The 25,474-nt window shown below is 45.4% G+C and overlaps 1 protein-coding gene across 2 annotated transcripts in view; it reads right to left on the bottom strand.

Annotated features, from left to right (window-relative positions):
* Nucleotides 1-288: 288 nt before the first annotated feature.
* Nucleotides 289-25,474, bottom strand: part of grik4 (glutamate receptor, ionotropic, kainate 4) — a 280,111-nt gene continuing 254,925 nt past the window's right edge. For both annotated transcript variants that reach the window (XM_047594954.1, XM_047594955.1), the window contains 9 exons: nt 19,256-19,459; nt 16,697-16,810; nt 9,510-9,619; nt 8,415-8,588; nt 7,853-8,018; nt 6,980-7,205; nt 6,121-6,249; nt 5,918-6,036; nt 289-4,448 (listed from right to left, as the gene is read on the bottom strand). In XM_047594954.1, the coding sequence (XP_047450910.1) occupies nt 4,059-4,448; nt 5,918-6,036; nt 6,121-6,249; nt 6,980-7,205; nt 7,853-8,018; nt 8,415-8,588; nt 9,510-9,619; nt 16,697-16,810; nt 19,256-19,459 (1,632 nt within the window). In that variant the 3' untranslated portion in view covers nt 289-4,058. The remainder of the gene's footprint in view (nt 4,449-5,917; nt 6,037-6,120; nt 6,250-6,979; nt 7,206-7,852; nt 8,019-8,414; nt 8,589-9,509; nt 9,620-16,696; nt 16,811-19,255; nt 19,460-25,474) is intronic.

Here is a 25,474-nt window from a genome sequence, read left to right as displayed (position 1 = left end):
TGCGATTATTATGATAAAAGGCGGCCGCTTCCATTTTTCTGGCGAACACCCGACAAAGAGCGCCGGACGTTGAACGCTGTCCAGCGTTTTGGGTGACGATGCAACGAGGCAGCTTCAGGCTGATGAATCGGGATGCGCACACAGTCATTTCCCATGGAGGCAAGTGTACACAAAAGACCACACACACACATACACAAACAAACAAACACACGCACAACTATCTAATCAATGCTTCCTCATCTATGGCCCCATCGATCACGGCGGGAATGAAAAGTGAGGGAGCGAAACTCAAAGTAAATGAAGCTCCATTTTATTTCTCTGAAAGACAAACAATGTCAAGATGTTTTGGTCAATATGTTCAACAACTGTCAGCGAACAAAAGGCTGTGTAACCGCCCGGGCAGCGTCTCACCTGGTGGAGAATTACTCCTCTCCGAACACCTTTTCCTCCGAGCACAGCAACAACAACAATTAATTGCCGGCAAATCAATGGGAAAGCTCTCACTTAAAATCTACACCGGTCTCGCTGGGGATCTGGTAGTTACCATTAATAGTCTCTTATTTATTTCAATTGTTATCCTTAAAATCATTAGTCGTGTGCCGTCAGAGAGGAAATAAAGGGGATGTAGTGTTGGCAGGAGAAATGTGATGAACAGATTCACAGCAGTAAAAAACAAAACAAAAAAAAAAACATTTAAGTCAAACTGAATACAGAGTTAAAGACACACGATATACAATATTTAAAAGATTCAAAATAAATGACTCAGGTTTCATGTTTTGGCTTCCTGAAAGTGGACACAGAGGTTCAGAAATTCAAAAATGTGAAGTTTGTGTAACTGAGACGCCAGCAAATACTGAAACACACTAAAATAAAAATGTATCGCCTTTGAGGAGTCAGGGCGGCAAAATGCATCAAGCTAGGTACTCTACAATTCCTAAATCCTTGCACAATAACAGTCACCTAGTGGGTATTGCTAGGTGCTACAACAGGGCGCCTCCGCAGGCACTCAACGCTCATCATGGGCTCCATAAATCCAATGGCAGCCAGGCGGTGCCGGGCTAGAGACGCACTTAATTTATGGAGCTGGAGCACCAGAGGCAGGAGGATAATATAAACTGAACACAGCAGTGACATGCAGTCGGTGAGGAGAGGAGAGGAGAGGAGAGGAGAGGAGAGGAGAGGAGAGGAGAGGAGAGGAGAGGAGAGGAGAGGAGAGGAGAGGACTGTAAATCAGATGATGTGTGTTTTGTGGTGTTCGCTCACCATCCTGAGGAGACAGAAAAATCCACTAAAAACACAGTGATAGATGGACTATGGGCGAGCGGATGCTTATACGGCACATGAGTGAGTAGTTAAACTCATTAGCCCCCGTTACACTTCCTTCCCACTCAAATTCTCAGCTGCTCGGGAGGATTCGCAAGTGCACAGACGCTAATTCAGTTACGGGCGAGAAAACGAGAGGTAGATGCATCCGATCCTTGTGCCTCGCTCAGCAGTTGTTGTGTTTGCTCAGCCAGAAAACCCCAAACGCCCTCATCCTCATGCAAGCGCCGCCCGAATGTTCCTCCTGACGCCAAATAATGAAGCTTAAAGAAGCGCGCTCCGGAGCTATTTAGCGTGACAGACGTGAGCAGATGAGAAGGTCGAATACATCGGAGCAAGGGACCAGGAGGCCAAAGAACGGAGGAGGGTTTAGGAAACGTATTTATAACTGAATAAAAACGTCAACGTAAGAAAACAACATGACATGCAGCAGCCGTCTCTCTCGCCGGTCTCCCATGGAAGGTGGCCCCAGTGTTTCGGAGGGATTTGTTTTAATTCGTACTCTACTGCTCTTCGCGCCTTCGAGGTAATTGGCAATCTCATTCCAACTACGCTTGATTTAGCACCCCTGTAAATGTTTTCAGTGTTTAAGAAGTTAGCATCGAGAGCAGCCGGAGCCTTCAAACCCTCATCAGTTCCTTGGTGACATTCGGCAAATGGATAAAAACTTCTTTTTATAAAACTGCAATGTTTTCTGCTTTGATTTGACTGGAAATCGGCCTTCAACAAGTTATTCTATGAAGAAATGTACAAAGCTGACATTAATATTCTGAGGACTTTGCGAATTCATAAATGTTTCCCTAGAAACATCGTACAGGTGGAAGTGTGCGTCTCTGTTCTGCTAACACAAATGAACTAATAAAATGAACAGGACGTCGGGCAACCTGCAGATTGACTCTGTTTACACACCTCCTTTGGGACAACAGCGCTTCCTTACTGGAGGACTGGATGCACAGAGAGAGTAAAAAATAACATCTATATATGAAATGCTAACACAAATCCCAGCATGATTTAACAGCAAGGTGACATAAAAAAAACAAAACATTTTACATAAAAACATTCGGCAAAATAACGTGTAAGGGAAACAATCCTCCCTTTACCAAGTTTTCCAATTTGAAAGACCACACGCAGGGACTACGACACACCACAGGTGAGACATAACGAAGCGCGGCTAATAAAAGTGCGGGAGATGGTGCCTTCAAGCTGGTGGCCTACTTCTGGAGGACGGTGATTGACAGAACGTGATGGGCGGATTTGAAATGATGGACACATCAGAGATAAGCAGGGAGCGGCGCGGACGGGTGGAGACCACCGATTCAAAGTGTGCAACAGTCGGGCTTTTTGTACGGCAGGAACCGGCGGGCGCAGCAAGGAAGAGTCGTGTTAAGTAGGTGGATCTGAAGATGCCTGTTGCTGGTGGTTTGTTCTCACTGTGTTTTCACGTCTGGAGGTATATCTGATAAGTAGATATCTATTCTTTTACACCAGGATCAGTGAATACATTTCAGCGGAGTGAAACAACTTGACTGGACAGAAACACGACGACTCGACCATCGCTTCCTAGCTTCCTCCGGTTTGCACGATGAACCCCGTTCACGTATTCTCGGTTTGGTGAAGAGCGTGAACACATCTAAATCAGAAATGAGAGGCTCCTCGGAGCAGTGTGTAAAACATCACATTCACTACAAGTTTAACTGCCTTGACATTTGAAAGAACTCAAGTCGAACCGCTCACATAAAAATCTTCCTACTGTCGGGTGTTCACTCGCACGCAGGCCGGTCCGTAAGTAACCTGAACATGTCTTGTGCCAACTATAGAGGACAGATGGAGGAGAAAGAGATGTCGGGACAGGGAGGACGTAAATTAAATGTGTTTGTGTGTAGCCACTGTGTGTTTTTTTTTTTTTTTACGCAGGTATTCAAAACAGGAAACCATTCTTTCAGTTCAGTTCACATCTCAGCCTCCACTTCAGCAATTAATCATTCAGCGAGCACCTGCCGGCGTTTCCGGACATGCATTGCTGTCTTTCAGAGATACCAACAGTTAAAACATTTTTTTTTTTCCTTTTTAATAGAATATCACTACTATAAAAGAAGTCCGTGTGTCTGTAAGTTTGTTTTAACGGGTTCGTTTGTTGTCTCCTCAAGGCCGTGGTGCTTTCTTCAGCCACAAGGCCAATACTTGTGGTTTTTGGCACTTTCAAAATAAAAGGATTTGACGGATGACCTTTGCATTAGTCTGTTCGCCTATGCAGCTCTTCAGAGGCAATACACGCACATACAGTAAACTGTCTGATAAAAAAAAGTCATTAAAGTTTGTTTTTTTAACATTAGAGTAACAATATTCAGTACTAATAATCCAACAGAGGAGAGAAATAATTTAAAAAGGAAAAAGGAAACAGCACAATGATAGATGACTGAAAATACTGCATAGTACAAATGTCCCGTGGCCGTTTTCGTCCGTCCTGTTTCGAAAAGGTACAGAGGGCCAACAGGGACCGACCACAACGAGACAGACTCATCAGCTTCTCCTATGACCAAGGAAAAAAATCACCCAAGGAGATTCCAAAAACGGACTCAGGCTGTCGCCTCTGGGGCAAAGCACCGTCCACAGCTTTGTCCCGCCCTTTGAGAACAAACTCCAAACGGCTGAATCAAAACACCACATGATCTCTGACCCCTGGAAAGAAGGGAGGTGGCTGCTGTGAAAGTTAGTCCTGCTGGAGTCGCCAGGTGTTATTCAGGTTCACTGCTATTTGTGGTCTTGTCCCACTCTATGCTCTCCTCACTGTGTGCGGGGGACGGGAGGGCCCCGCCGGCCCCCGCGGGACGCATCCTGAGCCCCTGGAAGCGCCGACACTCGGGGCAAATGCGGATGTGGCTGCACCCCCTCGCGACCAGGGCGGCCTCCTGCGCCAGTCTGTGGGAGAGGGGCTCCGGCAGCCCCGTGCCCGCGCAGAGCTTCCCGTTGCTGAGGCTGGCGGCCGCGGCTCGCGCCCGGCGCTCCTCCAGGGGCAGGGGCCGGGGCCGCAGCATGGGCGCCGCCCGCCGGCGCCTCACCTGCAGGCTGTCGCGGCACAGAACGATCCCCTGCAGCTCCCGCAGCATCTCCTCGCACACTGACTGCTGCAGGCACACACACAGGAAGAAAAAGATAGGGTAGAGGAAGATAAGAGAGAGAGAGGGAGAGAGGCCAGACAACTCACTGACTGACTGACTTGATCGGGACAGACTGGTGGACAGCACAGACACACAACACATACATGTCATGTCATGTTATTTCCGTTATCACTGATTAGTGTGTGCACACTGAACAGCCTTCAGTCTAAATTACTGCTCACATCAACATGTGGCACGTTTTATCTTCTGCGCCGATGATCAAGTGTTCAATAATATACAATATGGAAAGTCAAATAACTGCAATCACAGACACGGAGACAGGAGACAGTAATTATCAATCCACACATGCTGAACACAACAACTACACAAACACACACAGGTTTAAATCCACACACACACACACACACACACACACACACACACACACACACACACACACACACACACACACACACACACACACTTCCCACAGTACATCAAAACATCAGTCTGAAGAAGAAATCACATGAGTTTGACTTTCACATTCTGGATGTTTATTGAATTAAAATCACAGTGTGGAGGCCAGACAGTCATCAAGTATACTTTAAAATGAATCACATCAGAAATAATTATATCACCGCATGCACATCTCTCTCTGATTTTGCATTAATGGCGAAAGCCCCCCCCCGCCCTCTCGAGCAGAGCTCCTTTACTAACAATAAACTCGCCTTTGTCATTACGAAAACGCTCCAAACAGCCGGATGTCACGGCCCGGTGCTGCTGTCTAGTCCCCACCGCAGACGGAGCTACATTAAGATGTATGTCATGACAGCATAAAGTTTTCACAGTTAAATAAAATACTTGCAACTGTTCGTCCCCTAAACTAAGTAAAGCAGAAAACAGATCCTCCCTTCTGCTCCCCGCATCTGGTTGCACTGACAGTCCATTATTAAGTTCTGGTTGATCGCCACTATACTCGTCCATTACTGTCAATCATTCGCCCTCAGATGGAATGAATGAGATTTGGACAGTTTCTGTGCAGATGCACGCACGGACACTTACTCACGCACGCACACACACACACACTACAAGGCATCTTTTAAATAATATATATATACTAGATAAGGCTAAGCTAAAACAACTGCAATTAAGTCCATGAAAACAGTCTTACTAACAGCACCCTGTAAACATATGTTCACTAATACGATCTACAATCAATGTCCCATTTTACGTCCATTATGTGTTTTCCCTGTAACATTCTACTGCTATATAAAAACACACTAAATGTATGCACGTGTGCATGCGCTCCTCAGAGTGAGGTAAACTGTGAGGTATATCTTTGGTTTTGTGCTGATCGTGGGGGGAGGGAGGAGAAGACGCTACACTCGCTGTCAGAGCCGTGCACTGTGGGAAAACCGAGCGGCTCCGCGAGGGGGAGGGTGCCAGGGAGGGGAGAGGGAGACAAAGCAGATGCAGGTTAGATAGCCCTCTCTCACCTCGTTTCCCGGCGCGTGCCTTAGCATCCAGACAAACTCCAGCACGGCCATGAAGATGGCCACCAGCAGGCCGCACACCAGCACCACGAAGATGCCGCCGATGTTCTCCATCCCCAGACCTGAGGCGATCAGCGGAGGAGAAAATTAAGGAACGAAAGAGCGTCGACGGCGCAAAACGAGATGAGGATTAACCGGAGACGAACCTTTGGCTCGGTGGTCCTCCTCTTTCGGGCACTTGCCACCATCCCACCACTTCCTCTTGAGGATCTCCAAGCGATTGTCCTCCTGCAGTTTGAGGATGGCGAGGTCAAACTCATCACGGTACACTGACCCTGGAGGGAAGAGAGGAGGCATGAACTCAGGCGCGACCATGGCAACAAAGATGGATTATGTCACTTGATCGGACTTTGTTTCAACAAGTATAAGTTTTAAAAGGCTCACTATCTTGTTCTGTGCACGTCACATCATAGCCTGTGCTACGGAACACCATCCAATACTCGATACTTTAAACATCAAAGAAATTGAGATGAATCTTGTTTATTCTAAAGAGTGTGTTTTTCCCTCGTCTCCAGTTTGATTCAACCTGAGATCAAAGTCCAAGTAAACCCATGTGTTTATTCTGAGTGCAGCGAGAGAGTCGTACACAAACGACTCCAGGAACATTTCACATTTCTCTTGTCTCACTTCTCCCATCACAGCAAGGCACCAGTCGCTTTATTAAAGTCAGTCTCCCTTTTAGTTTCTCACTTTTTGCATCATTTCGCCTCATGATAGCGGCTCGTAGTTTGGCTTTGCCGAGGCTTTGCTTTTCAATTTCACTCCCTTTTGTGAGTTTCGTTGTGTATCTTCCAGCTAAGACCCCTGCTCTTCACGGCTTCGCTATGAATTACACAATGCACTTAAGTGAAACCATCAGCTCCGTCCTCTGCTTCCTTCATTTAACACTGAACTCCTTTTACCCTCCAAAAAACTTTCTTTTGTCTTTGCAACTTATATCCATCGAGTTCAGCTCTCCTCTGAAACTTTCTCCACCCCCCCTCCATCACGTGGTTCTCCACTCACCCAGAGGCATGCCGATGCCGTAGCCCTTGGTGTCCAGCAGTCCCCCGATCTGAGTCAGGTTGCAGTTCCTCTGGCGGTAATACTCGTTCATGGTGCTCTCCAGCAAGTAGGCGTAGTTGGACTTCAGGACGCGGGCGATCCCCTCCTCCGTGCTCTTCACAAACACGCTGGGCTGCTTCGAGTGCATGAAGTTCCACATGCGCTGGTACGTCTGGTAGCGAGAGTTCTGCACAGGTTCAAGGAGAAAGACACCAAACGTCTGTCAGCTGCAGATACATGTCCACCATCATTGTGGAGGTGCTGTGGACGCATTTATTCCAACTCTGATTCCCTGGAGGAAGTGCACCTGTTCAATTTGAGCGCACACCTTTTCCCACTTACTACACACTTCAGAGGAGGAACTTCACTTAACATCACCGCCTGCCTTCTGCTTCCTCCTGGCCTGTCTTCCCTGAGTTATTCAAGGTCCAGTGGACACAAAAGTGCCAAGGAACACAAGGCTAATGTCTCTCTTCCCTTCCCCCTACATCATCCTTCACTGTCCGTCTCTCTCGCGCCTTTCTCTGTTTCTAACTGTCTTTTTCTGTCTCTCCGAGGTCAAAAGTTGAGAAGATGAAAGAGGATAGCGTGGGACCAGGACAGTGCCCATCTCCCCGAGGAGAAGGATATTGAATGGCTGTGGCAAAGCACAGACAGGAAACAGATAAAACCAGTGGTTAGAGGAGGGAGACGGGAAGGACAGGAAGGTGATGCGGAGGATAAAACCCCAGATGCCCCATTGATTGCTTCAGGCTGTGCACGTGCCACCGTATGTATGTGTCACCAAGGAGTTTGAGGAGTGTATTATATACAGCAACGTGTGCAAACTCTGACCTGGAAGAAGGTCATCGTGGATCCTCCGTGCATGGTGCCGTACTCTATCGCCGTCTGATCAGCCAGGTCGTCCACCGACTCTATTGGCACCTCCATCCTCTGGACTGTCAGGAAGGCAGCCAAGTTGGCAGTGTAGGATGAGATGATGATTAATGTGAAGGCCCACCTGTGCAGGAAAGGCAGAGCGAATGAAACACATGTGCGCAGCCCACAAAGGTATGTAAATGCGCGGGAACATGCATGAAGATGGATCATCTGGGCGAAAATGTACGAGGATTAAAATAACCGTGCACCTCAGCGGAGAGGACATGATGGGATTTTCAGTGGATGAATGGGTTTGTGTGGAGACAGATGGCACTGCTCGGTTTGGATGAAGTTCTAACTGAAATGGCAGACATACACAGACGTTGTCTAGTTCGTGCATCATGTCATCACGGGATGAAGTGAGTTCCGCGGTGGAGCCATGTGCACAAAATTACACCAGAACACATACAATTCTCTTATGAATATTAGCGTATTTGAAACACGCAGTTGTCCGTGCGCCTTTATAGCCAGTACTAACCACACTCCGCTGACACAGCGTGTAGACAGAGCTCTCGGAGCGATGGTGGAGCCCTGCTGCATGAAGCCTCCAACCGGGAACCAGAAACTGTTTCCAAGCGAGTACTGGTTGATCAGCAGGTTACAGCGTCCCTTAAGACAAGGGTGAGGATTGTACCACTCATACGGCGTCAATCTGGAGAGAGGGAGACAACAGGTTTAGACAACACGGAGAGTCCGGAGGGATTTAACCAATGACAACGGGAAGGAAAGTTGGATTTAGTATTCTGATGGTAGTAAAACTCCAGAGACGGAGAGCGAGAGAAATGGCGACAGAAAGAGGAGTGAAGGATGAGAAGCAAAACAACTCAGCTGAGCACAAAGTCACCTTGGCTCTCCAGAGAGAGAACCAACCTGCTTTCCACTCCCTAAGAGCTGCTCCAACTAAACCATTTTACCATTGTAGTGTAGGCAGCGCGCCTGGCGTGCTCAAATGTTGCTTCACGAAACTAAAGTTACGTGCTGGATTGAGACACAATATTCGTCTCTGTTAAAAAATGAGATCATAATTTCCTTCTGCAAGTAAAACAAGACTTATTTCTTACATTGATAATAGAGGAAACATTATACCTAGCAATTATCAGAAAAAAATAGAGTGTTATATTGTTATATACATAAGTGGTCATCAGTCAAATCAGTTTCTATTATATTACATACCATAAACAACTTCCTTTACAGAGAGGTAATGCATCCACAGTCTGGAGAATTATAAACAAGATCTTCTTTTTAATGTAATGATCTTATGATACAGCACAACAGTGATGCTCCCGTTGTATAAGCAATCAAGGTTTTCAGAAGCAGCTGTGCCAGTTCCCTCCTTGTACAGCAGGGGGCAGTGTGACGCTGGGGACCCACCACTGGGAAGAGAACGTCTCTTTCACTGTGATGTGGAGGATTAACTGCACAGACCGAGGAGAAGCAAGAAGAACAGACACTTGTTTCCTCCTCCATACATCCGCAAAACAAACCTTTTTGTGTTTGTTTTTTACTCTTTGTACCCAAAGCCTTTGCTTGTCTCCCCCTCGTCGGCGCAGCATTTAAATGGTGAGCTTCTTACCTTGCCACCAGAAAGAGGACGCAGCTGACAGCCAAGTAGGCCAGGAGCATGAAGAGCCAGACGCCAGGGGAGAAGGGATCCAAGAAGGAGAAGTAACCTGGCCTACGTCCCTGAAACACAACACACACAGTGCAGAGTCGGAATCATTAATCAGACAATTTGATTCCATGTTCAAAACTCAAAGCTTTCGTCGTGGCAGGAGTCAAAAACGGAGCTGCAAATACGTTTGACAATGAACTTGACGGAAAGTTTGTAGCATACAGTCAGAGCGGTGATTAATTAAAAAAAAAAAAAAAAAACTAGCAGTTGATTGCCAGTGTTGATTCCTTTGCCTCAGTTCATTTCGGTGTGTATTAACCAACATTTACCGCCGCCCGTGTTATTTGGAGAAGATGAAAAAAGGTGACTGTGACAGTAAATAAATGGATTTGGATGTGATAAGAGTAGATTTTCCTGCCCCAGACTGATAGCACTATAATTATATGAATCTCATTTGCATGTAAACATTCAGATCAACATTGTCTGAAAGCACAGACTGGGTCTCCCATGAATTGTCAACAGAGTGGCGCGGGGCTGTATACTGATACAACATCACAGATAAGAGCTTTTATTTCCCAGATTCTGCCTCTGAAGAATACAAACACTTATATTAACCGACAACTATTTCGCATTAATTGGTCTAAGGCATACTTTTACATGAAACACAGCGCTATATTACAGCCGCATTAGATGACCTATCATGTCCGATTATTGAGAATAATTAGAGGTCAGACTTATTAAAAGGGGTAAGAAACGCCCGTATTGGCACTTTATACACGGTTGCATGCAGCAGAGAAAGAAAGGTCAAATAATCAGCTAAACCATTATAGCTACATTAAACATAAATTCATTTCAATGACCTATAGTTGACTTCCAGCACGACTAGGAGCGCAGCGTCCCAGCTTGGAGGGGAAAAAAAAAGAGAAGATTAATAGCTTAGGCTTGGCCAAACAGGCTATCTGTACGAAAAACAGCTACGGGCTGTTGTGTATCAGCTTGAACTGGTAACCAGGAGATAAAGTGACCAAAATAAAGTTGGCAGCCGGCACACCAGTGGGAATATAGGGGCTAATTCTTAATGTTTCATTATCCGGCACCAGCAGCCATTGTCCTCTAAATGAAACCAATTACTGGTGAACCAGTGTCACGACGGCTGCGCGTGCTCGTTTCTAATGCATGTGTGTTTGTACATATTTCCGACGTGCACGCCAGGCTTACAGCCTTGTGTGACCGAACATCAGCGGGGGGACATTAGCCATTTACCCACAGATGCACGTCCGCCATCTGTTAATGACTATGAAACGGAGGGGGCCAGCAGGACAGTTACACAGCGGAGGTGATCAAACAACCAACTGTTCATGTGTCGTTGCGAGAGGCAGTCACGAAGAACTTCCTTATCTTCCGTTTGCGTGACACCGGGGTGGCACTGTGCGGCCCGCCCGATCGCGCCCAAATCACTGGCGTGTATAAACACTACAAGACACTCCTGCGGGAGGTGACGCATGCCAAAACACGGCGGTAATACGTTTCCGAAAGGCCCCCCGAAATTAAATTTGAGGCAAAGAGGGTGAAATTATTTTGGTGAGCATTTGTTACGATAAACGAATACCCATTTAAACCTGCGCGGAGAAGAATTCATTAATGCGCCTGTAATCACTCGCGTTTTAGCCCGACCGACTAAAATAGGAGCTCTTGCAGAAAGCGGGAGGAGAGACGGCCTCAGAATAATTTTTAGCAAGTTTCAAATCAGCCTGCCAGCCATAATGAATGTCAGTCTATCTGCAGAGTGTAATTGCTTATGATGATAGCTGTCTGAAAATAGAACAGCAGAGCGCTCTCTCTCTCTCTCTTTCTCTCACACACACACACACACACACACACACACACACACAATGGCCACCTCAGAGGTGGAGTAAAGAGAGTGTCACTGCCGAGCTGCAACTAGTTGGCTCTGGCATGACTGGGGTAACAGCAGTGCGTTGTGCTGACATTAGTCCAGTTTGGTGCATGCTGAACCAGCGTTTTGTGAACTGCTGGCCTCGCTTGCCCACACCTTAAGTTTCCACCAAGGTGCTATTATTAAGATGAAGAGAACTGCAGAGACTGGGGACTCCCATGCTGACAGATGGCGGAGAGGGGAAAGTGCATGAGAGCAACTCAGAAATAGAGCGAACGACAGGAGAAGACAAAGGAGCACGAGGAGCACAACGGCGGGAGCTGAGCTTCCCAGAAATGTGCATTTTCTTCAAGACTCGAACATAAGTTTTTCAGGAGTCAAAGTTGGAGGAGAAATCCTCCAGCAGACGCACTAATGAGGATCTACAGCTAAATGTGAAACTGCACAAAATATACTACAATCTTGCAGCAGGTTGTAGTGCATTCCCAGGGTAAGGTTGGGCGGTATAACTGGTTCGTACCGAATACCGGTATTTTTTTCCTTTGTGATATCAATTTTTAATATGGCACTTTCAGATGACTTCAGTGATATTTTCGGTCTCGCTGCATGTTCGGCTACGCTGGGCTCCATTCGGCTTCTAGATAATGTCAACTATATGTTCGGCGTGTTTCGGGGTACATTTGATTACACAGCATTCGGAACTACACACTGCATTTATTACGGTCGGTCGTGCTGCTATTGACATTACAGATATAGCAGTTTAAATATGAATAGATATGTCAAAACAAATGAAACTGTAACTCTCCCTGTTCATTTCTTCATTTCATGTTGATTATATGTATGTGTATATATATATATATATATATATATATATATATTTATAATGTTTCACCACTCATCCCAGTATCGTCTTCAGTTCTAAACGACTGGTGGGGAGTCTAGGTTTTCATTTTTAGATGAGAAAGACAGATGGCTTCAAAGTGGAGTGAAGGAAGCCATCAACGCGAAAATGAAAAATCCGTCTTTGAACAGTGGAGGTGACCGACAGATTACTTACCAGCCATCTCCAACACAGTCTGAACATTTATCCCTAAAAAGGTTTTCATCTCCAGCCACACCTTGAAATAGCTTCTCACCGTCAATGAGAAAATTTGGACCCAGTTTATGCTGTTGTTGAGTCGGGCAGTTTCTGATGGGGATCACCCACATGTTTTGGTATAAAAACCTAAATCCTACTTCAAACTCTTCAAGAAAACACAAACAAGTCCCAGACATCTTTGTTTTAGCTCTGCTGTGGTATCCCTTCGACAAAAAAACAAAAAACTCTTCAATATAAAATATAACAATAAAAAATATAACCCTCACTGTGACGCCTTACACAAAACACTAATTAGCATTTTACATGAACAATGGATCAAATTACTCTGAAAGGGTCGCTCTTGTTGGAAGATTATCACTGAGCTTGAGTCAAGGGATCATTGTCTTGAGTGTTTGACACCTTACAACTCACTGTTTTCATTTAATTGTTGTTGCTCGCATTCACCGCTCCCAAACCTAATTTCCAGGCTGCTCCTGCGATCACTCTGTCACTTGCTCGGCACCAAAGAGCAGGCGCACAAAGTTAGCGACTGTCTATTTTAAACACACGGCGGAGCATTTAGCAGCCAAGGAGGCAGATTTAAAGCCGAGAAGAAGTTGCTGGAAGTGAAAATCTAAACGAATGCTAATGTTGCTCTGTATATGCAGGATGTTGTGTTTGCAGCTTGTGCATGTGGCCAAATAATTAAATCCACCAGTGCGGTTTTAAAGTTGCTTTGTGGGCACTGCGTGAGCAGAGGACGGGCATCTCTCCTTCACCGGGCCTTAACTCTGACTCGTTCATTAATAATTTATGCAAGCAAATACTGCGTGTATTTAGTAATTTATCAGTTATAAGCGACACAGTGATACACTGACAATTAAAGAGAGTCGCAGTACCTCCTATAGTCTATCCAAATGGCCTGGGGTTATTGTTTAAACAGTGATCTCACAGGAAGGTGAGTCTGTGCGTGCATGACAGACTGTCAGCGGCTTTGTGTTTGTTTGTGTGTGTGCCTGTGTTTTAAATCTTGTCAACAGCTGTCTCAGCTGTCAGTCATCCGCAGCAGGGCAGATACAGTACGTGCTTGGGCAACCCGGCGCAAAAAAGGAGCATCGCTGCTGAGCACAGGAGGCAGGAGGTTGTTGACTGCTGGCTGGGGAATACACAGCAACCGTGCCTCTGTGTGTGGTGGCGACTGTTTAATTGAGGTAAACACACGGAAGAGACAACAGGGGTCAACGATATGAAAATAATAAAAGCATTAAACTAACAGTCGCCTCGGTGCGTGAATTGCAAACAAAAAGTCCTGCAGACTCTGAGCCAAGTGCGAGTGCGCGCCATTGGCGACAGGTTGCACCGCGTCTTCACGCGGAAAAACCTGCCGCCATGCGTATTTTTCATAAGTGGCAGGGGAGTCATTTAACGGAGGGTGTCACAGAGCCGCAAACGTTCCTTATAATCTCTTTTCAAGAATCAAGAATAGCCGCATGTTATGGTGCTGCACGTGCATGTTTCCTGTTCCTCTTATCCCACAGGTGAAGAGCTCATTCATTTTACCCTACACTACCCCACCATGCTCTCCTCTCTCTTTCCATTGTTGTGATTGCCTCCTTGCCAGGAGAGCGGCTGAAGGAGCTGGTGAGGTTATCCAGTCAAGGATTTCACCCAGTCATCCTGCCTCTTGGTATTCATACCACACTGCCCTCCCCTGAGTCCGCCCGCCTGAATACCGAAGGAGACTTCCCGTTGTCATTTTACCTCTCGCACTCTACTGCTCTCGCCACCTCTTCTGGCTCTCTTTCTACCCTTTTCTTGCTCATTCTCTTTTATGTCGCCTTTTTCCATCCCCGTGTCCTCTCCACCTCCCCTCTTTAACGCCGGGCTCTTTGATAGCGTGCGCAATTTCTAATTGTGTCAGAGCAGATGCTGTCAGCTGTTAGCGGCTGTTGAGATGGCCGCGGGGACAATCTGTGGAGAGCGGCTGATTTGGCGGAGGTCACCGGGTCACATCCATAACAACATCCTGCTACCTCCTGCGCTCGCCAGGTTGTCTGGCTTTATGTCCGGGTGATTTGTTCACGCGGGCAGCAGCGCGTGTCTGCATATGCGTGAAAGCACGCGGCGGCGTAGGCATGTGAGTGATTTCATCCGAGAGCGCGTGCGGCCGGAGAGTCGATAAAGGTTGTAATGGTGCGATCTACCCTACGGGCAGCTGTTGCATCTGACACAGCTTCCGCACGACCGCTAATTAACTCCTATGTCTAATTGAAACTAGTCCTTCTTTCTGTTACACGCACTGGGAGCCCGCATATTAAAAGTTTAAACGATGGAACTGGAATAAATATAAAGTACCTCAGAGTGCCGGGCTGCTCAGATGATGAATGTAACAGAAGAGAAGGTTTTTATGAGACGAGGCAGACAGTAGCTTTAGGAAGTGTCTACGTTCATAACTCTGATCCAAGACGGCGCTAAAACATACCTTATGGCTACTCTTTGACTTGGTGTGTGAACTCAAATCAACTTCATCTATATGGCTTCAGATCACATGTATGTTTTACACCACAACAGATGCCACACGCTATTTTACGGCTGTATATATTACCTAACTACAAATCCTCAACCAACCATAAAAAAAAGACAAGACAGCTGCACCTTAGACAGGTACCAAGGTGTCTGAGGGCGGTTCCTGTATTTATTTATTTTTTTATTGCTGAGTCAGCGTCCTAGACCAACTGTGGTGCGGAGCTTCGGTTAAAATTCGTAACTGCACGAAAGCCAGCGAAAGACAGCGATTGAGATTAAATGGCTGAGGGTAATTAATACCCAACAGGCACCTTTACTTTACTGCATTCGCCATTCTTATTGATCCGGCTGAAATTTTCATTTAAAGTTTGAAATAAGCAGCAGACCCCCTTGTAGAAATCACTGTGACCGAAATCAATAGTCAGTGGATTAGAACTAAACAAGTGCAGTCACACAAATTCAAATATTGAATTTCAGAGCATGCTGAGGGACCGCTCTGAATCTGATCTAAGTAAATGCCAGGGGGGAACAGGAAAGTAAAGAGAGCATGAGGAAATGAGGATGGGGACAGAGAGAGAGAGAGAGAGAGACAGGGATGCCCATCTTCTTTTTTCCATCTACGTTTCTTTAAAAATGTCATGCATCTTATCTCGGCCGCTTTCTTCAATTCTCTCTTATTGATGCTCAACTGGGTCACGTCTGCGCTAATTCAACTCTTTGACCTGATGTAGCAGCCCCGCGGGGTGCCGGCTCTATATCATCTCCTCATGCTGCCACCCGCCTGCCTGCTTCCTGCTGCAGAGGTCATGCGCTGACCATCGGCCCATTTAACACTGCACCTGCTGTGACCATCGATTGATTCTCTCCGAGTGTTGGCGCTCGATTGAGTCACTTGCTGCTACAGCTATTGGTATTGTGCACAGATATGGGAAGGTGAGAAGGAGGGAAGTTTACAAGAAAATAGAGACGGCAGCAAGATGGAAGGGGAGTAAAAGGCCCCTCTGGGATACTACACTAATGTCAGCCTGCGCATGTGCCAGGACACTTGAGTGTGGACTGTGGCCGGTGCCACACCAGGTCCCGTTGTGTCACCTTGGGTTTTTATTTTTTTTTTGGGAGGGGTGGGGGATGATTAATGGGCCACTGACTCTGCAAACATTGGCTCATTTCCACCTGCACTGCTGTTGTTTCACTGTTTCTTAGCTCAGGCTTGCTCTCCGCGGAGCGCGGAGGGCATTGCTTGTGCGAGTAAGACGGCCAAACCCAATCAGAGAGCCAGGAGAAAAACAAGTGTGAAACTGCAACATTCGTCAGGAAGTTCACGCTATAAAACGCACCATCTGGTGCCCGGCAGAACGGGGGGTCGTAACAACAGAAGGAGGGAATGGCGAACGCGGGAGAAGCGAAGAGGACTGGACACTGTAAAAAGTTGAGGAGAGAAGAAGCAAGAGGACGGGAGAGCCATGAGAACACATGAAGGTGCAAAAGAGCAGACGCTGCAGAAGGACTTAGAGGCTGAAAGAGAGACTGGTTCTTTTCCAGCACTTCCACACATCTGACAAACTGCTGTGACATGTCTGCAAACTCTACGACGGGACATACGATGGTTAGGGCGTGTGTGTGTGTGTGTGTGCGTCTGCGACTCACCAGGTGGACGCGGTACATGATGCTGATACCGAGGGTCATGAAAGGCTTGGAGAAGTCAATCACCTTTTCGCGCTCGGCTGTGATGGTCAGACCTGCAACCGCCAGGTCCGCTTTCTGAAAACAGAGACAGAGGGAGTAGTATGACAAACTCAGAGGCACATTGAACACACGGCTCTAAGGAATAACACAATGTCACGGACATGACCAACAATCTGGGCACTTTAAAAGAAGATGACATAAGACTACTGTTTGGTAATTCCCTCTTTTGTATCCTATAGTCTTTGTCCGCTAGTAGTACTATATGTGGTGAGGATAATCCAGCATTGGCCCCGTGTGTGTGTGTGTGTGTGTGTGTGTGTGTGTGTGTGTAGGGCACATGAGAGCTCAGGCCAGCCATTGTGGCTGGCCAAGGGAGCACTGTCAAGACAAATCACTTGACAAAGCGGAGGCTGGTAAAGCACACACTTTGAAACACAAAGACACACACACACACACACACACACACACACACACACACACAAGTAGAAATGGTCAATGCAGCTGAATACTGAATGGCTCTCTGCTAATAATACATGCCAGCAAAGTGCAACTGCAAGGGATTTTTCATCTCCCCGAGGGGCAAAGAGTGAAAGTAGCAATGCATTGCTCTTTGTCGGCTGCACGGGGGCTAAGAGGATTGGTGAGACGGAGCGCAATGGGAGGATAAGAGCGAGGAGAGGGGCGCTCTGCTGCAGCACTGCAGACGCCACTCAAATCCACAACACACTATTTCTGTGGCATGTGACGTACAAGAAAGCGTGATTTGCATCCATTTTGAAGTAATAAAATTGCAGTGAAAACGTTTTCCAGATAGGCTTTGGGCCTAAAAGGCTTCATCTAAACGCTCCCGTCACGCTCTGATTCTGTCTGCGCTTCAATTAGTGCATCACACCTACAACGTCCACCTCTTTAACCTCGACCCTGCCAACGCTCCGCTCTTGAGGCCTAATGCTGCCCTATCCTCAGCCCGCAGGCTTCGACCCTCCATCATCAGCCTTCCCCAGTCTCTTTTTCTTTTTTTGTTTGAGAGTCTGATTGCCTGCTCTCAGCGCCGGAAGGAAGCCACGAGCAGGGGAACGACCATCCAGGCAATTTTAACAAAGAAAGTCACTGATCCTTTGAAAAATGAACACACAGTGTTAACGGCCCACTGAAATATTTATGCGGTGATAGAATATTAATATTGATTACTGGGTTCCACTGCCTGCATGCTGTTATGCCTTTTAGTATTACTGAAAAAAAGATGCAGCACAACGTTCAATATTGCATCACACCTGTTTCCACTTGCATTCAATCACATCAGGCTAACGGTGTGAAAAGGACAAAAGGAAAACTTGTGAATCTTAAAAGATGAATTAAACATTACCCTCAAGGATGTAGTGTTTGACTTCAAGAGTTTAGTCTTTGGAGGAGCTGCGTGAGTTTGTTCTCTATCTGCAGCGCCGTGGATTAAGGAACCAGAACAAGCTGTACTTTGGTCTGGATTCTTCTTGGCCCGGCTCTTTGTTTAGCTAAGGCGGTCTGACACCCGTCAAGCTAATCACCATCACACAGAGAAATGTTGTTCAGTCTGAGTGGTACTGGCAGGGATTCAGGTATCCGTTGTCCAGAATATCCTTGGGCTGCCCTCCTTCGCTGCAACCAAATACGTATCTCATATTGTTTCGAGTTATCCCTTAAAAATGGCATTTCCTGTCTTTTCTGTCATAATCTTTGCCATCCTTTTCTAAGCCTTTATCCAAACAAGCTCAAGCCTCTCTGTCCACTGTGTAACATCCCTCCAGACGTTCCCCGTCCAATGACAAATCCCCTCTAAGCAAGTCTCGACTTTTTGTCTGCCCCCATCGTACCACTCCACAGCCCCTGTCAGAGACACATGTTGACTTTATGGCCCTCGTGAAGGTCAGCCTTCCAGAAGCAACTTACGGGGGCGAAGGGGGTGGCAGCCTGTGACAATAACAGGAGCAGACACTTCTTGCTTTACATACTTAATGGCTTTGCCCTCCATTAGCCCCCAGAATTAAGACAGATCACCTCTTCAGTCAGCTCAGTCCTTCTCCACTTCATTCCCCCATCCTCCTCCTCCTCCTCCTCCTCACCCCAGTCTTCCTCTTCACTTCTTTTCCTCCGGCTCTTATCCTCTCAGCTCCCTTATATAACCTTATCTGCCTGTTAACAGCTACAAACAGCACAGCCGGAAGAATGTAAGACTTCACTCGGAGGTTTAAAAGCAACAGCGCGGACTGATTCGAGGGAGAAAGTCTGTTAAGGTCAGTTCAGATGGCTTTAGGAAAGGAGCTGACAGGAAACAAGCCCCAAACAAGCTGTGACTGTTTTGAATAATGCAATTCTTCCAACTGAAAAGGTCAATCGCTAAATGAAAAAAATAATATATGACATGAGGGAAACCTGCGAGCTCTGAGCCACATGAAAGCTTTATGACTGTGTACATGTGCGACTCTGGGAAGGATTACGAGGCAGCTAATGTGATCGTTTATGGTTGTGTGTTTGGATACGTACTCTTGAGATGAGCTCTCCGACCATGCCGGTCCACGTTCCGTTGGCTCCAGGAACACCGTACAGTCCGTCGCCCACCAGCCGGATGCGATACTTAAACTTGAGAATGTCTGCCAGCTCCTTCAGCATGTCCACACAGAAGCCTTCGTAGCGGTCATTCCCCTCAAACTCCTGGTGGTTCTGCCGCAGCATCACGTACGGGTTCTCCTGAAAAACACACATGGTTCGCACACTGACTGCATATAAAGACGGATGAAACCTGCGTGATGTGAATCGAAGGATTCATCAGGTCGAGGGGGCACCTGACCCTCGACTTCCCTTTATGAATTTCAGTATCACGAAAACAACATGGCCTCCTCACTAACACTAACACCATTAGACCATCATTGTAGCCGTTAGTATAAGCTCGCAGAGCAGCCCTTTAAACTTTAATGTCACACCCTCTAAAGAGGCTATACCCTGTATATTCTTTTTAAATGTATCTAATGCATATTTTAAAAGCCATATTGGAGGAGGACCAATAACGATTCAGACTGACAAATGTACTTGCAAAATGAAGTGAAAAGCCAGTAATTGTAAGTGAACCTAAAAGAAGTCTCTGTGTTGTCACCCATAGGTTTCCTGAAGCGCAGTGTTGCAGCTCTGGTTGTCACAATCTTGATTAAACTAATCTAATTAAAAAATAGGCAGAGGTGGAGCTTGAGTAGAAATAAGATGCCTTGGCGCACAACTAACAACCTGAGACGGTTTTCACCTGTAACTCAGAGCATCCCTGCCCTGAATTAAGGCCTGATATAATTTAAAGGCTAAGTTTAATAAAATTCCCCCAGGGTACAGTTGTTATTCATTTATATTTTATTACCGGGGTGTAAACAAGTTTATTTCTGCCGCAAAGTTGGAGATTTTAACATAGAGGTCTATGGAGATTGACTCACTTTTGGAGCCAGCCTCCAGTGGTCATTCAAGGTACTGCAGTTTGTTGGCACTTATGCTACTTGAGTTTTTATTGCATCACATGTCCTGTTACATATGTTAAGTCTAACATTTAATAGATGTGTCTCTTTCCTCAATTTCAGCAATTCTTGAAAGTTTATATAAAGTACTTCACAACATCACTGCAGTGTCCCTTTAATGTTTAATGTGATTGCTTTATGCAACCTGACTAAAGATTTTACTGTGAGGAAGGATGGTGGAAGAATCCCATACGTCCTTCGGAGGTCACAGTTTCCAACAGGTTTACTGCCTCGGATGAAAAATGAAATTTGTGGATCTGAAACAGAGCCAGGCACTAAAATCAGGAGCATGACAGGTGCGTGCTAATCTGCTGTATCCAGCAAAAAGTGAATAAGAAACAAAAGCGGCTTTCCACACACACACACACACACACACACACACACACCAATACACACCTATTTACAACCTGTCTTTTAGAGAACCAACTCTGTGTTCGGCTGTCTGTTTATTTATGTCTTGTTTTGTCGTTTAGTTGATGTTGTGGGGAGATTTAAAGAGCGCCGCAGTGATGTATTCTGCAGCCAACCTTATTGTGCTATTTTTCAAATAATGCAACTGTCAAACGGGTCCGCTCTGTCTCAACTACACAACAAAAAAAAAAAAAGACAGCGTTATGTACACTGCTGTTGTATTATCCACGCACCCAGAATCAGATTAGTTACTTGGCATTAGATAACAATGAGTAACACGCCTGAAAGATTTCCTCAGGTTAACACAGTTCTCCTTTCTGGATCGATGACAGCAGACATTTTAAAATTCAAAAACAGGTTAGGGTAAAAAAAAATGTATTTGCCCTCTAATTTTTATTTAAGCTTTAAGCTAATGTCGGCTACGTGTGTTAGCACAAACGCCTGTAGCGGGTTTGTGCAGCTCACCGCAGAGAAAAGCGTGTGAGCCTTTCAAAGCCGACTGCGACAGCCTTCAGGAGGATGAAGCATCAGCAGTAATGATGTGGTGCTGTATTTTCGAAGGCTGGAACAGGAATGAAATTGTTTTGTCATCGCCGCACCTGGAAATTCTTTGTGTGGTAGCTGTTTGACTACTGATACATCCCAGGGAAAACCACAAACTAATACACCGAAATTGAGGACACTTGTGAACTTCAGGTGGCACAACTGTTACTGTGAGCTGTTGTTATAGCAACAGTGTAGTTTCACCTGTAAAGAAGTGGGAGGATTGAGCAGCTTTACCTCTGTAGACTGTAGAACCTGCACAGCCTCCTGTGATAACAGCAATAAGGATGAGAATAAAACAGCTGCTGATCAGCTGTCTCCGTCTGCATCACTCTGATGCTAGGGCTCGATACAAACACTGGTATCGGTAGGGGATCGATACTATGTACATGTATGTACCTCACATTTTTATATCTATTATTATATTGTTGCTTTTGTGTACTTATTTTGCTCAACGGACTTCGTTACTGACTTATATTCAACTGCTGTTGTGTTGTTTACATTGTTATGTTTTTATTACATTGTTCCTTTTTCTTATTTTACACTAAAACAACTGTGTGTAGTAAAAGGGGAATTTAATTTGTAGGAGTCTTCAATGTATAAATATACATTATTGTTATCATTTTGCATTCAGTATCAAAGTATCCCTTATCCCTTTATTAAAATGTGTTGGTTTCATGTTAATATCTATTTAAAGAAATTTAAATTTGTGGGGGGAAATTAAAAAATATATATAAAAATGTCTAATCAACCAAAGATTTTTTCCCGACCTCCTGTTTTATACTGTAATTAGTTAATAAGAACAGGTTTATTTTGTCATAATTATGATTATGTTTTCATCATAATCATAATCAATTAAGGAAAGGCAAAATTACAAAGTGATTCGTTGATCACGACATTTCAAGTTAAAAGTCAGTATCGGCGCCAACAAAATTCCCAGTATCGCCCACCCCTAGAGGCTACAGCACGTGGACTCATGTGTAGTTTGGTTAATTAGACATAATGACTGGAAGTCACAAAATGCATCGGTGCTGTGTCGTGAGAACACAGCTGGTAGTCAATGCCAAGAAGCCAGCTAATGAGCGGTTAACACAACGTAATGAACGTGGCAAACACGACCTCATTAAAGAGCACCAAACATATTGACCCGATCACGAGGAGAGCTTCCTTTGATGTGAGGTTCCTTGAGAGACCACAGTCAGTGTGCAGATGGTGGCGTAGAGCGCCCTTGCTTGGAACAGAAGCCGGGCTATGAGCTAATAACGTAGACGAGGTCATTTAAAAGAAGCCCCACCTACAAATAAACACCACGGGCAACTCGAAACTTTATATTGCCCTATTCATTGTGTGACCTTGGTGCGTTATAGTTTGGATCTGGATCTGAAAAGATGGTAAAGTACCAAAGTCACACAGCTATAAAATGGACAGCTCCCATCTTCTGTGAGGTAAAATTATTGCTTTGTCCTTGGCTTTAAAGACAGTGATTTAACGGTGATAATATTGTACATAAAGTGTAGGATTAAATAGGATTAAATCAATATTGTTTTTTTGTTTTTTTTAGAAGGGCTATGTTTTAGTTGGTTAAAATATGTTTTGCTTCTGACCCTGTGGCCATGCAACGACGAGGGACACATTCCTAATACGACGGCACTTTAGATAAGCTGAATGACTCCTTTAAGGTTTGCAGTATCTTTTGGTTTGTGTTTCTCCTGTGTTCTTTTGGAATAAATACTTCCTCTATAAAACCGTATATTCAGGACTTCTTATTACACTTGTCTTCAGTAGGAAATACTACACGTCAGATTGATGGTCACTGACTGGTTGTGGGAAAACTACTCCAAGGTGGACTAAAACATTTTTGGTTTGGGTTTTAATCGGATATCGACAATGAAACAATACGACTTCATCAGTCTGTGTTTCAAAGAGAAGAAGGAAAAACAAAATGCATCTGGGCTCAGATTCAGTCGAGCTTTTAGCGCACCACTCGATAAAAGTAAATCTCTTTGTTCACCGGTGCCTTTAAAAATGCCAAACATGTCACGTCGCCGGCTAAACGCAACATCTATGCTCATGTTTCACGGTACATGAGCCACAACATAAACCGCCGAAGCCTTTCAAGAGTCGACCCGTCTGAAAGCTGGAAGCAGGGATCTTTAAAAAGCAGAAGAACGGTGAGGTGCAAGGATGAATGCGCGCTCACGTCCTTTTGAAAATTCTTGCCGATTTATGTCCAGTGGCTATATTTATAATAAATGGCCTCTGTCATTATGAAGCTCAGTCTCTTTGAGTAAGGTTAAAAAATACTGCCTTTGTATCTCGTATCTCTCCTCCCGTCTGCGTTGACCTGGTTAAGTACAAACTAATAAAATCAGACGTGGAAACATCCATCACGCCAGTAAAAACCCCACATCAATAACACGGATGATGTCTGAGTGTTATCAAGCCACAATGTCATTTTTTCTCTTCTTCTGTACTTTCAATCTGAGCTCCAGTTGTTCCGTAAAAGCGTCTCTGCCAGATGTGTGCTGAGCTGCAGGAATCAAAGCACAGCTGCTTTTAAAAGTTGATACCGAAAAACTTCTACCAAAACAGAAACCGAGCAATCCACTGTGGCTGGAAGCCATTTTCAAGTCAAGAACAAAATCATATAAAAATAACTGTATAAGGGTCTGAAATGTCTGCACAGAGCTGGGAGTGTGCCGCAAAATCACAAGGAAATTCTGTCTACCTTCCTCTGCACACCACAGCAAAACAGCAATAAAGCTATGAGTTTGAAGCCATAAAGAAATGCAGACTTTCAAAGCGGCCTCTTATTCCCAGGCCATGAGGAGTCTGGTGGCAGACTGATAACTTTGGTGGAAGGAGCGCACGCTTGCATATGCAAGGAGGAAGCAGACACAGAGTGCCAGGTGCAATGGTGGTGGTGGTGGTGGTGGTGGTAGTAGTCGGGGGGGTTGTTCACTTTCAGTCTCACACACCGAGATGGAGTTTCCCCTCTTAAAACCTCAGGGCGTTCGAAATGTCTTTACACAGCCCTCGTCGCTTTCCTCAAGTCTTCTTATCCTTAGAAACCCGCTCTCTAGAGCACAGCAGACTGGCAGCCGAGATAGAATTCTCTCGCAGGGCTCTGGAGAGGAGCCACAGATGCACAATTTGTAAAAATACCGGGTCATTAGAAAAAAAAAGGGCCAGGTCGTGTAAATTTTTAATAAAGCCATTTTGACGAACCGCTCGGCGCTCCACGCCGAAAACCGAAAAAGAGAAATGGGTTGAAAACAGAGAGCTAACAAGTACACACAGACGTGGAGAAAAAAAAAAAAAAAACGGGGACAGATCTTGTGTCAGTGTGCCCAAATTCTTGTGCACATGCCTCGGTGCCTCTGAGCCCGTGTGGCAGAAAATCTGCCTCTGTGTCTGCTTTTATCAGCCAGCACTATGTGCACTGTTGATTTCTTACCAATGCTTATGTGAGTGGATTTGAAAGCACTCAGCGACACAAGGGTAGTCTGAAAGAAAACTGACAGAATGGCCGAGGGTGGTGTAGTTGCAGCTGAAAAAAGGCAGCAAATGGCTCCTACATGAGGTACGTTTCAGGCATTATCATTAAAAAAAAAAAAAAAACTGTTCAGATGAATTTGATTTGAAAAGCGGGGTGAAATCTGGTCGTGGATCTTGTGCGAGTGGTACATGAGTAGTATTTAGACTAATTAAATGAATGATATATTAACACCCAAGGCTATTAAAGGATTTGAAAGAGGCATAATAACCATGTGCATTAAATGAAGCCAGCGAAAAAGACAAATCGCGTCCTAGTTTTAGTCTTTGTGGACTCGCCGGGTGTAATGTGCTGTATTGGCGATGGTATCTGCCCTCGGTGCTGTTACAGCTGCACAGAAAAATAAAAGCCATTTTTCAAATGCTGATTTCAGAACCGTTCACCTGCATGACTTCAGCCGCGCGTGTGTGTATATGTGTTTGTTTGCACAAAAAGCAGGGCTTCTATGTGCAAACTGTGTCTGCATGCATGCATGGAAGGATGTGGGATGTTCATTGATTATCTTGGTGCTTATCTTCACGAGGTGGGTGCCGCTCCCTGCATGGGTCTGTCACAGGGCTAGCACAAAAAGACAAACAACCACATGCACGCCTGCGGGCAATTTAGAATAAACAATTAACCTAACAAGCATGTCTCTGGACTCTGGGATCAAGCTGGAGACACACACACAAAGGCACACCACTGTGCTGTATTTGCTGA

The sequence above is a fragment of the Mugil cephalus genome, chromosome 9 (assembly GCF_022458985.1).
Source record: "Mugil cephalus isolate CIBA_MC_2020 chromosome 9, CIBA_Mcephalus_1.1, whole genome shotgun sequence".
In the NCBI taxonomy this organism is placed as follows: domain Eukaryota; kingdom Metazoa; phylum Chordata; class Actinopteri; order Mugiliformes; family Mugilidae; genus Mugil; species Mugil cephalus.
This window is presented reverse-complemented; position numbering and strand designations above follow the sequence as displayed.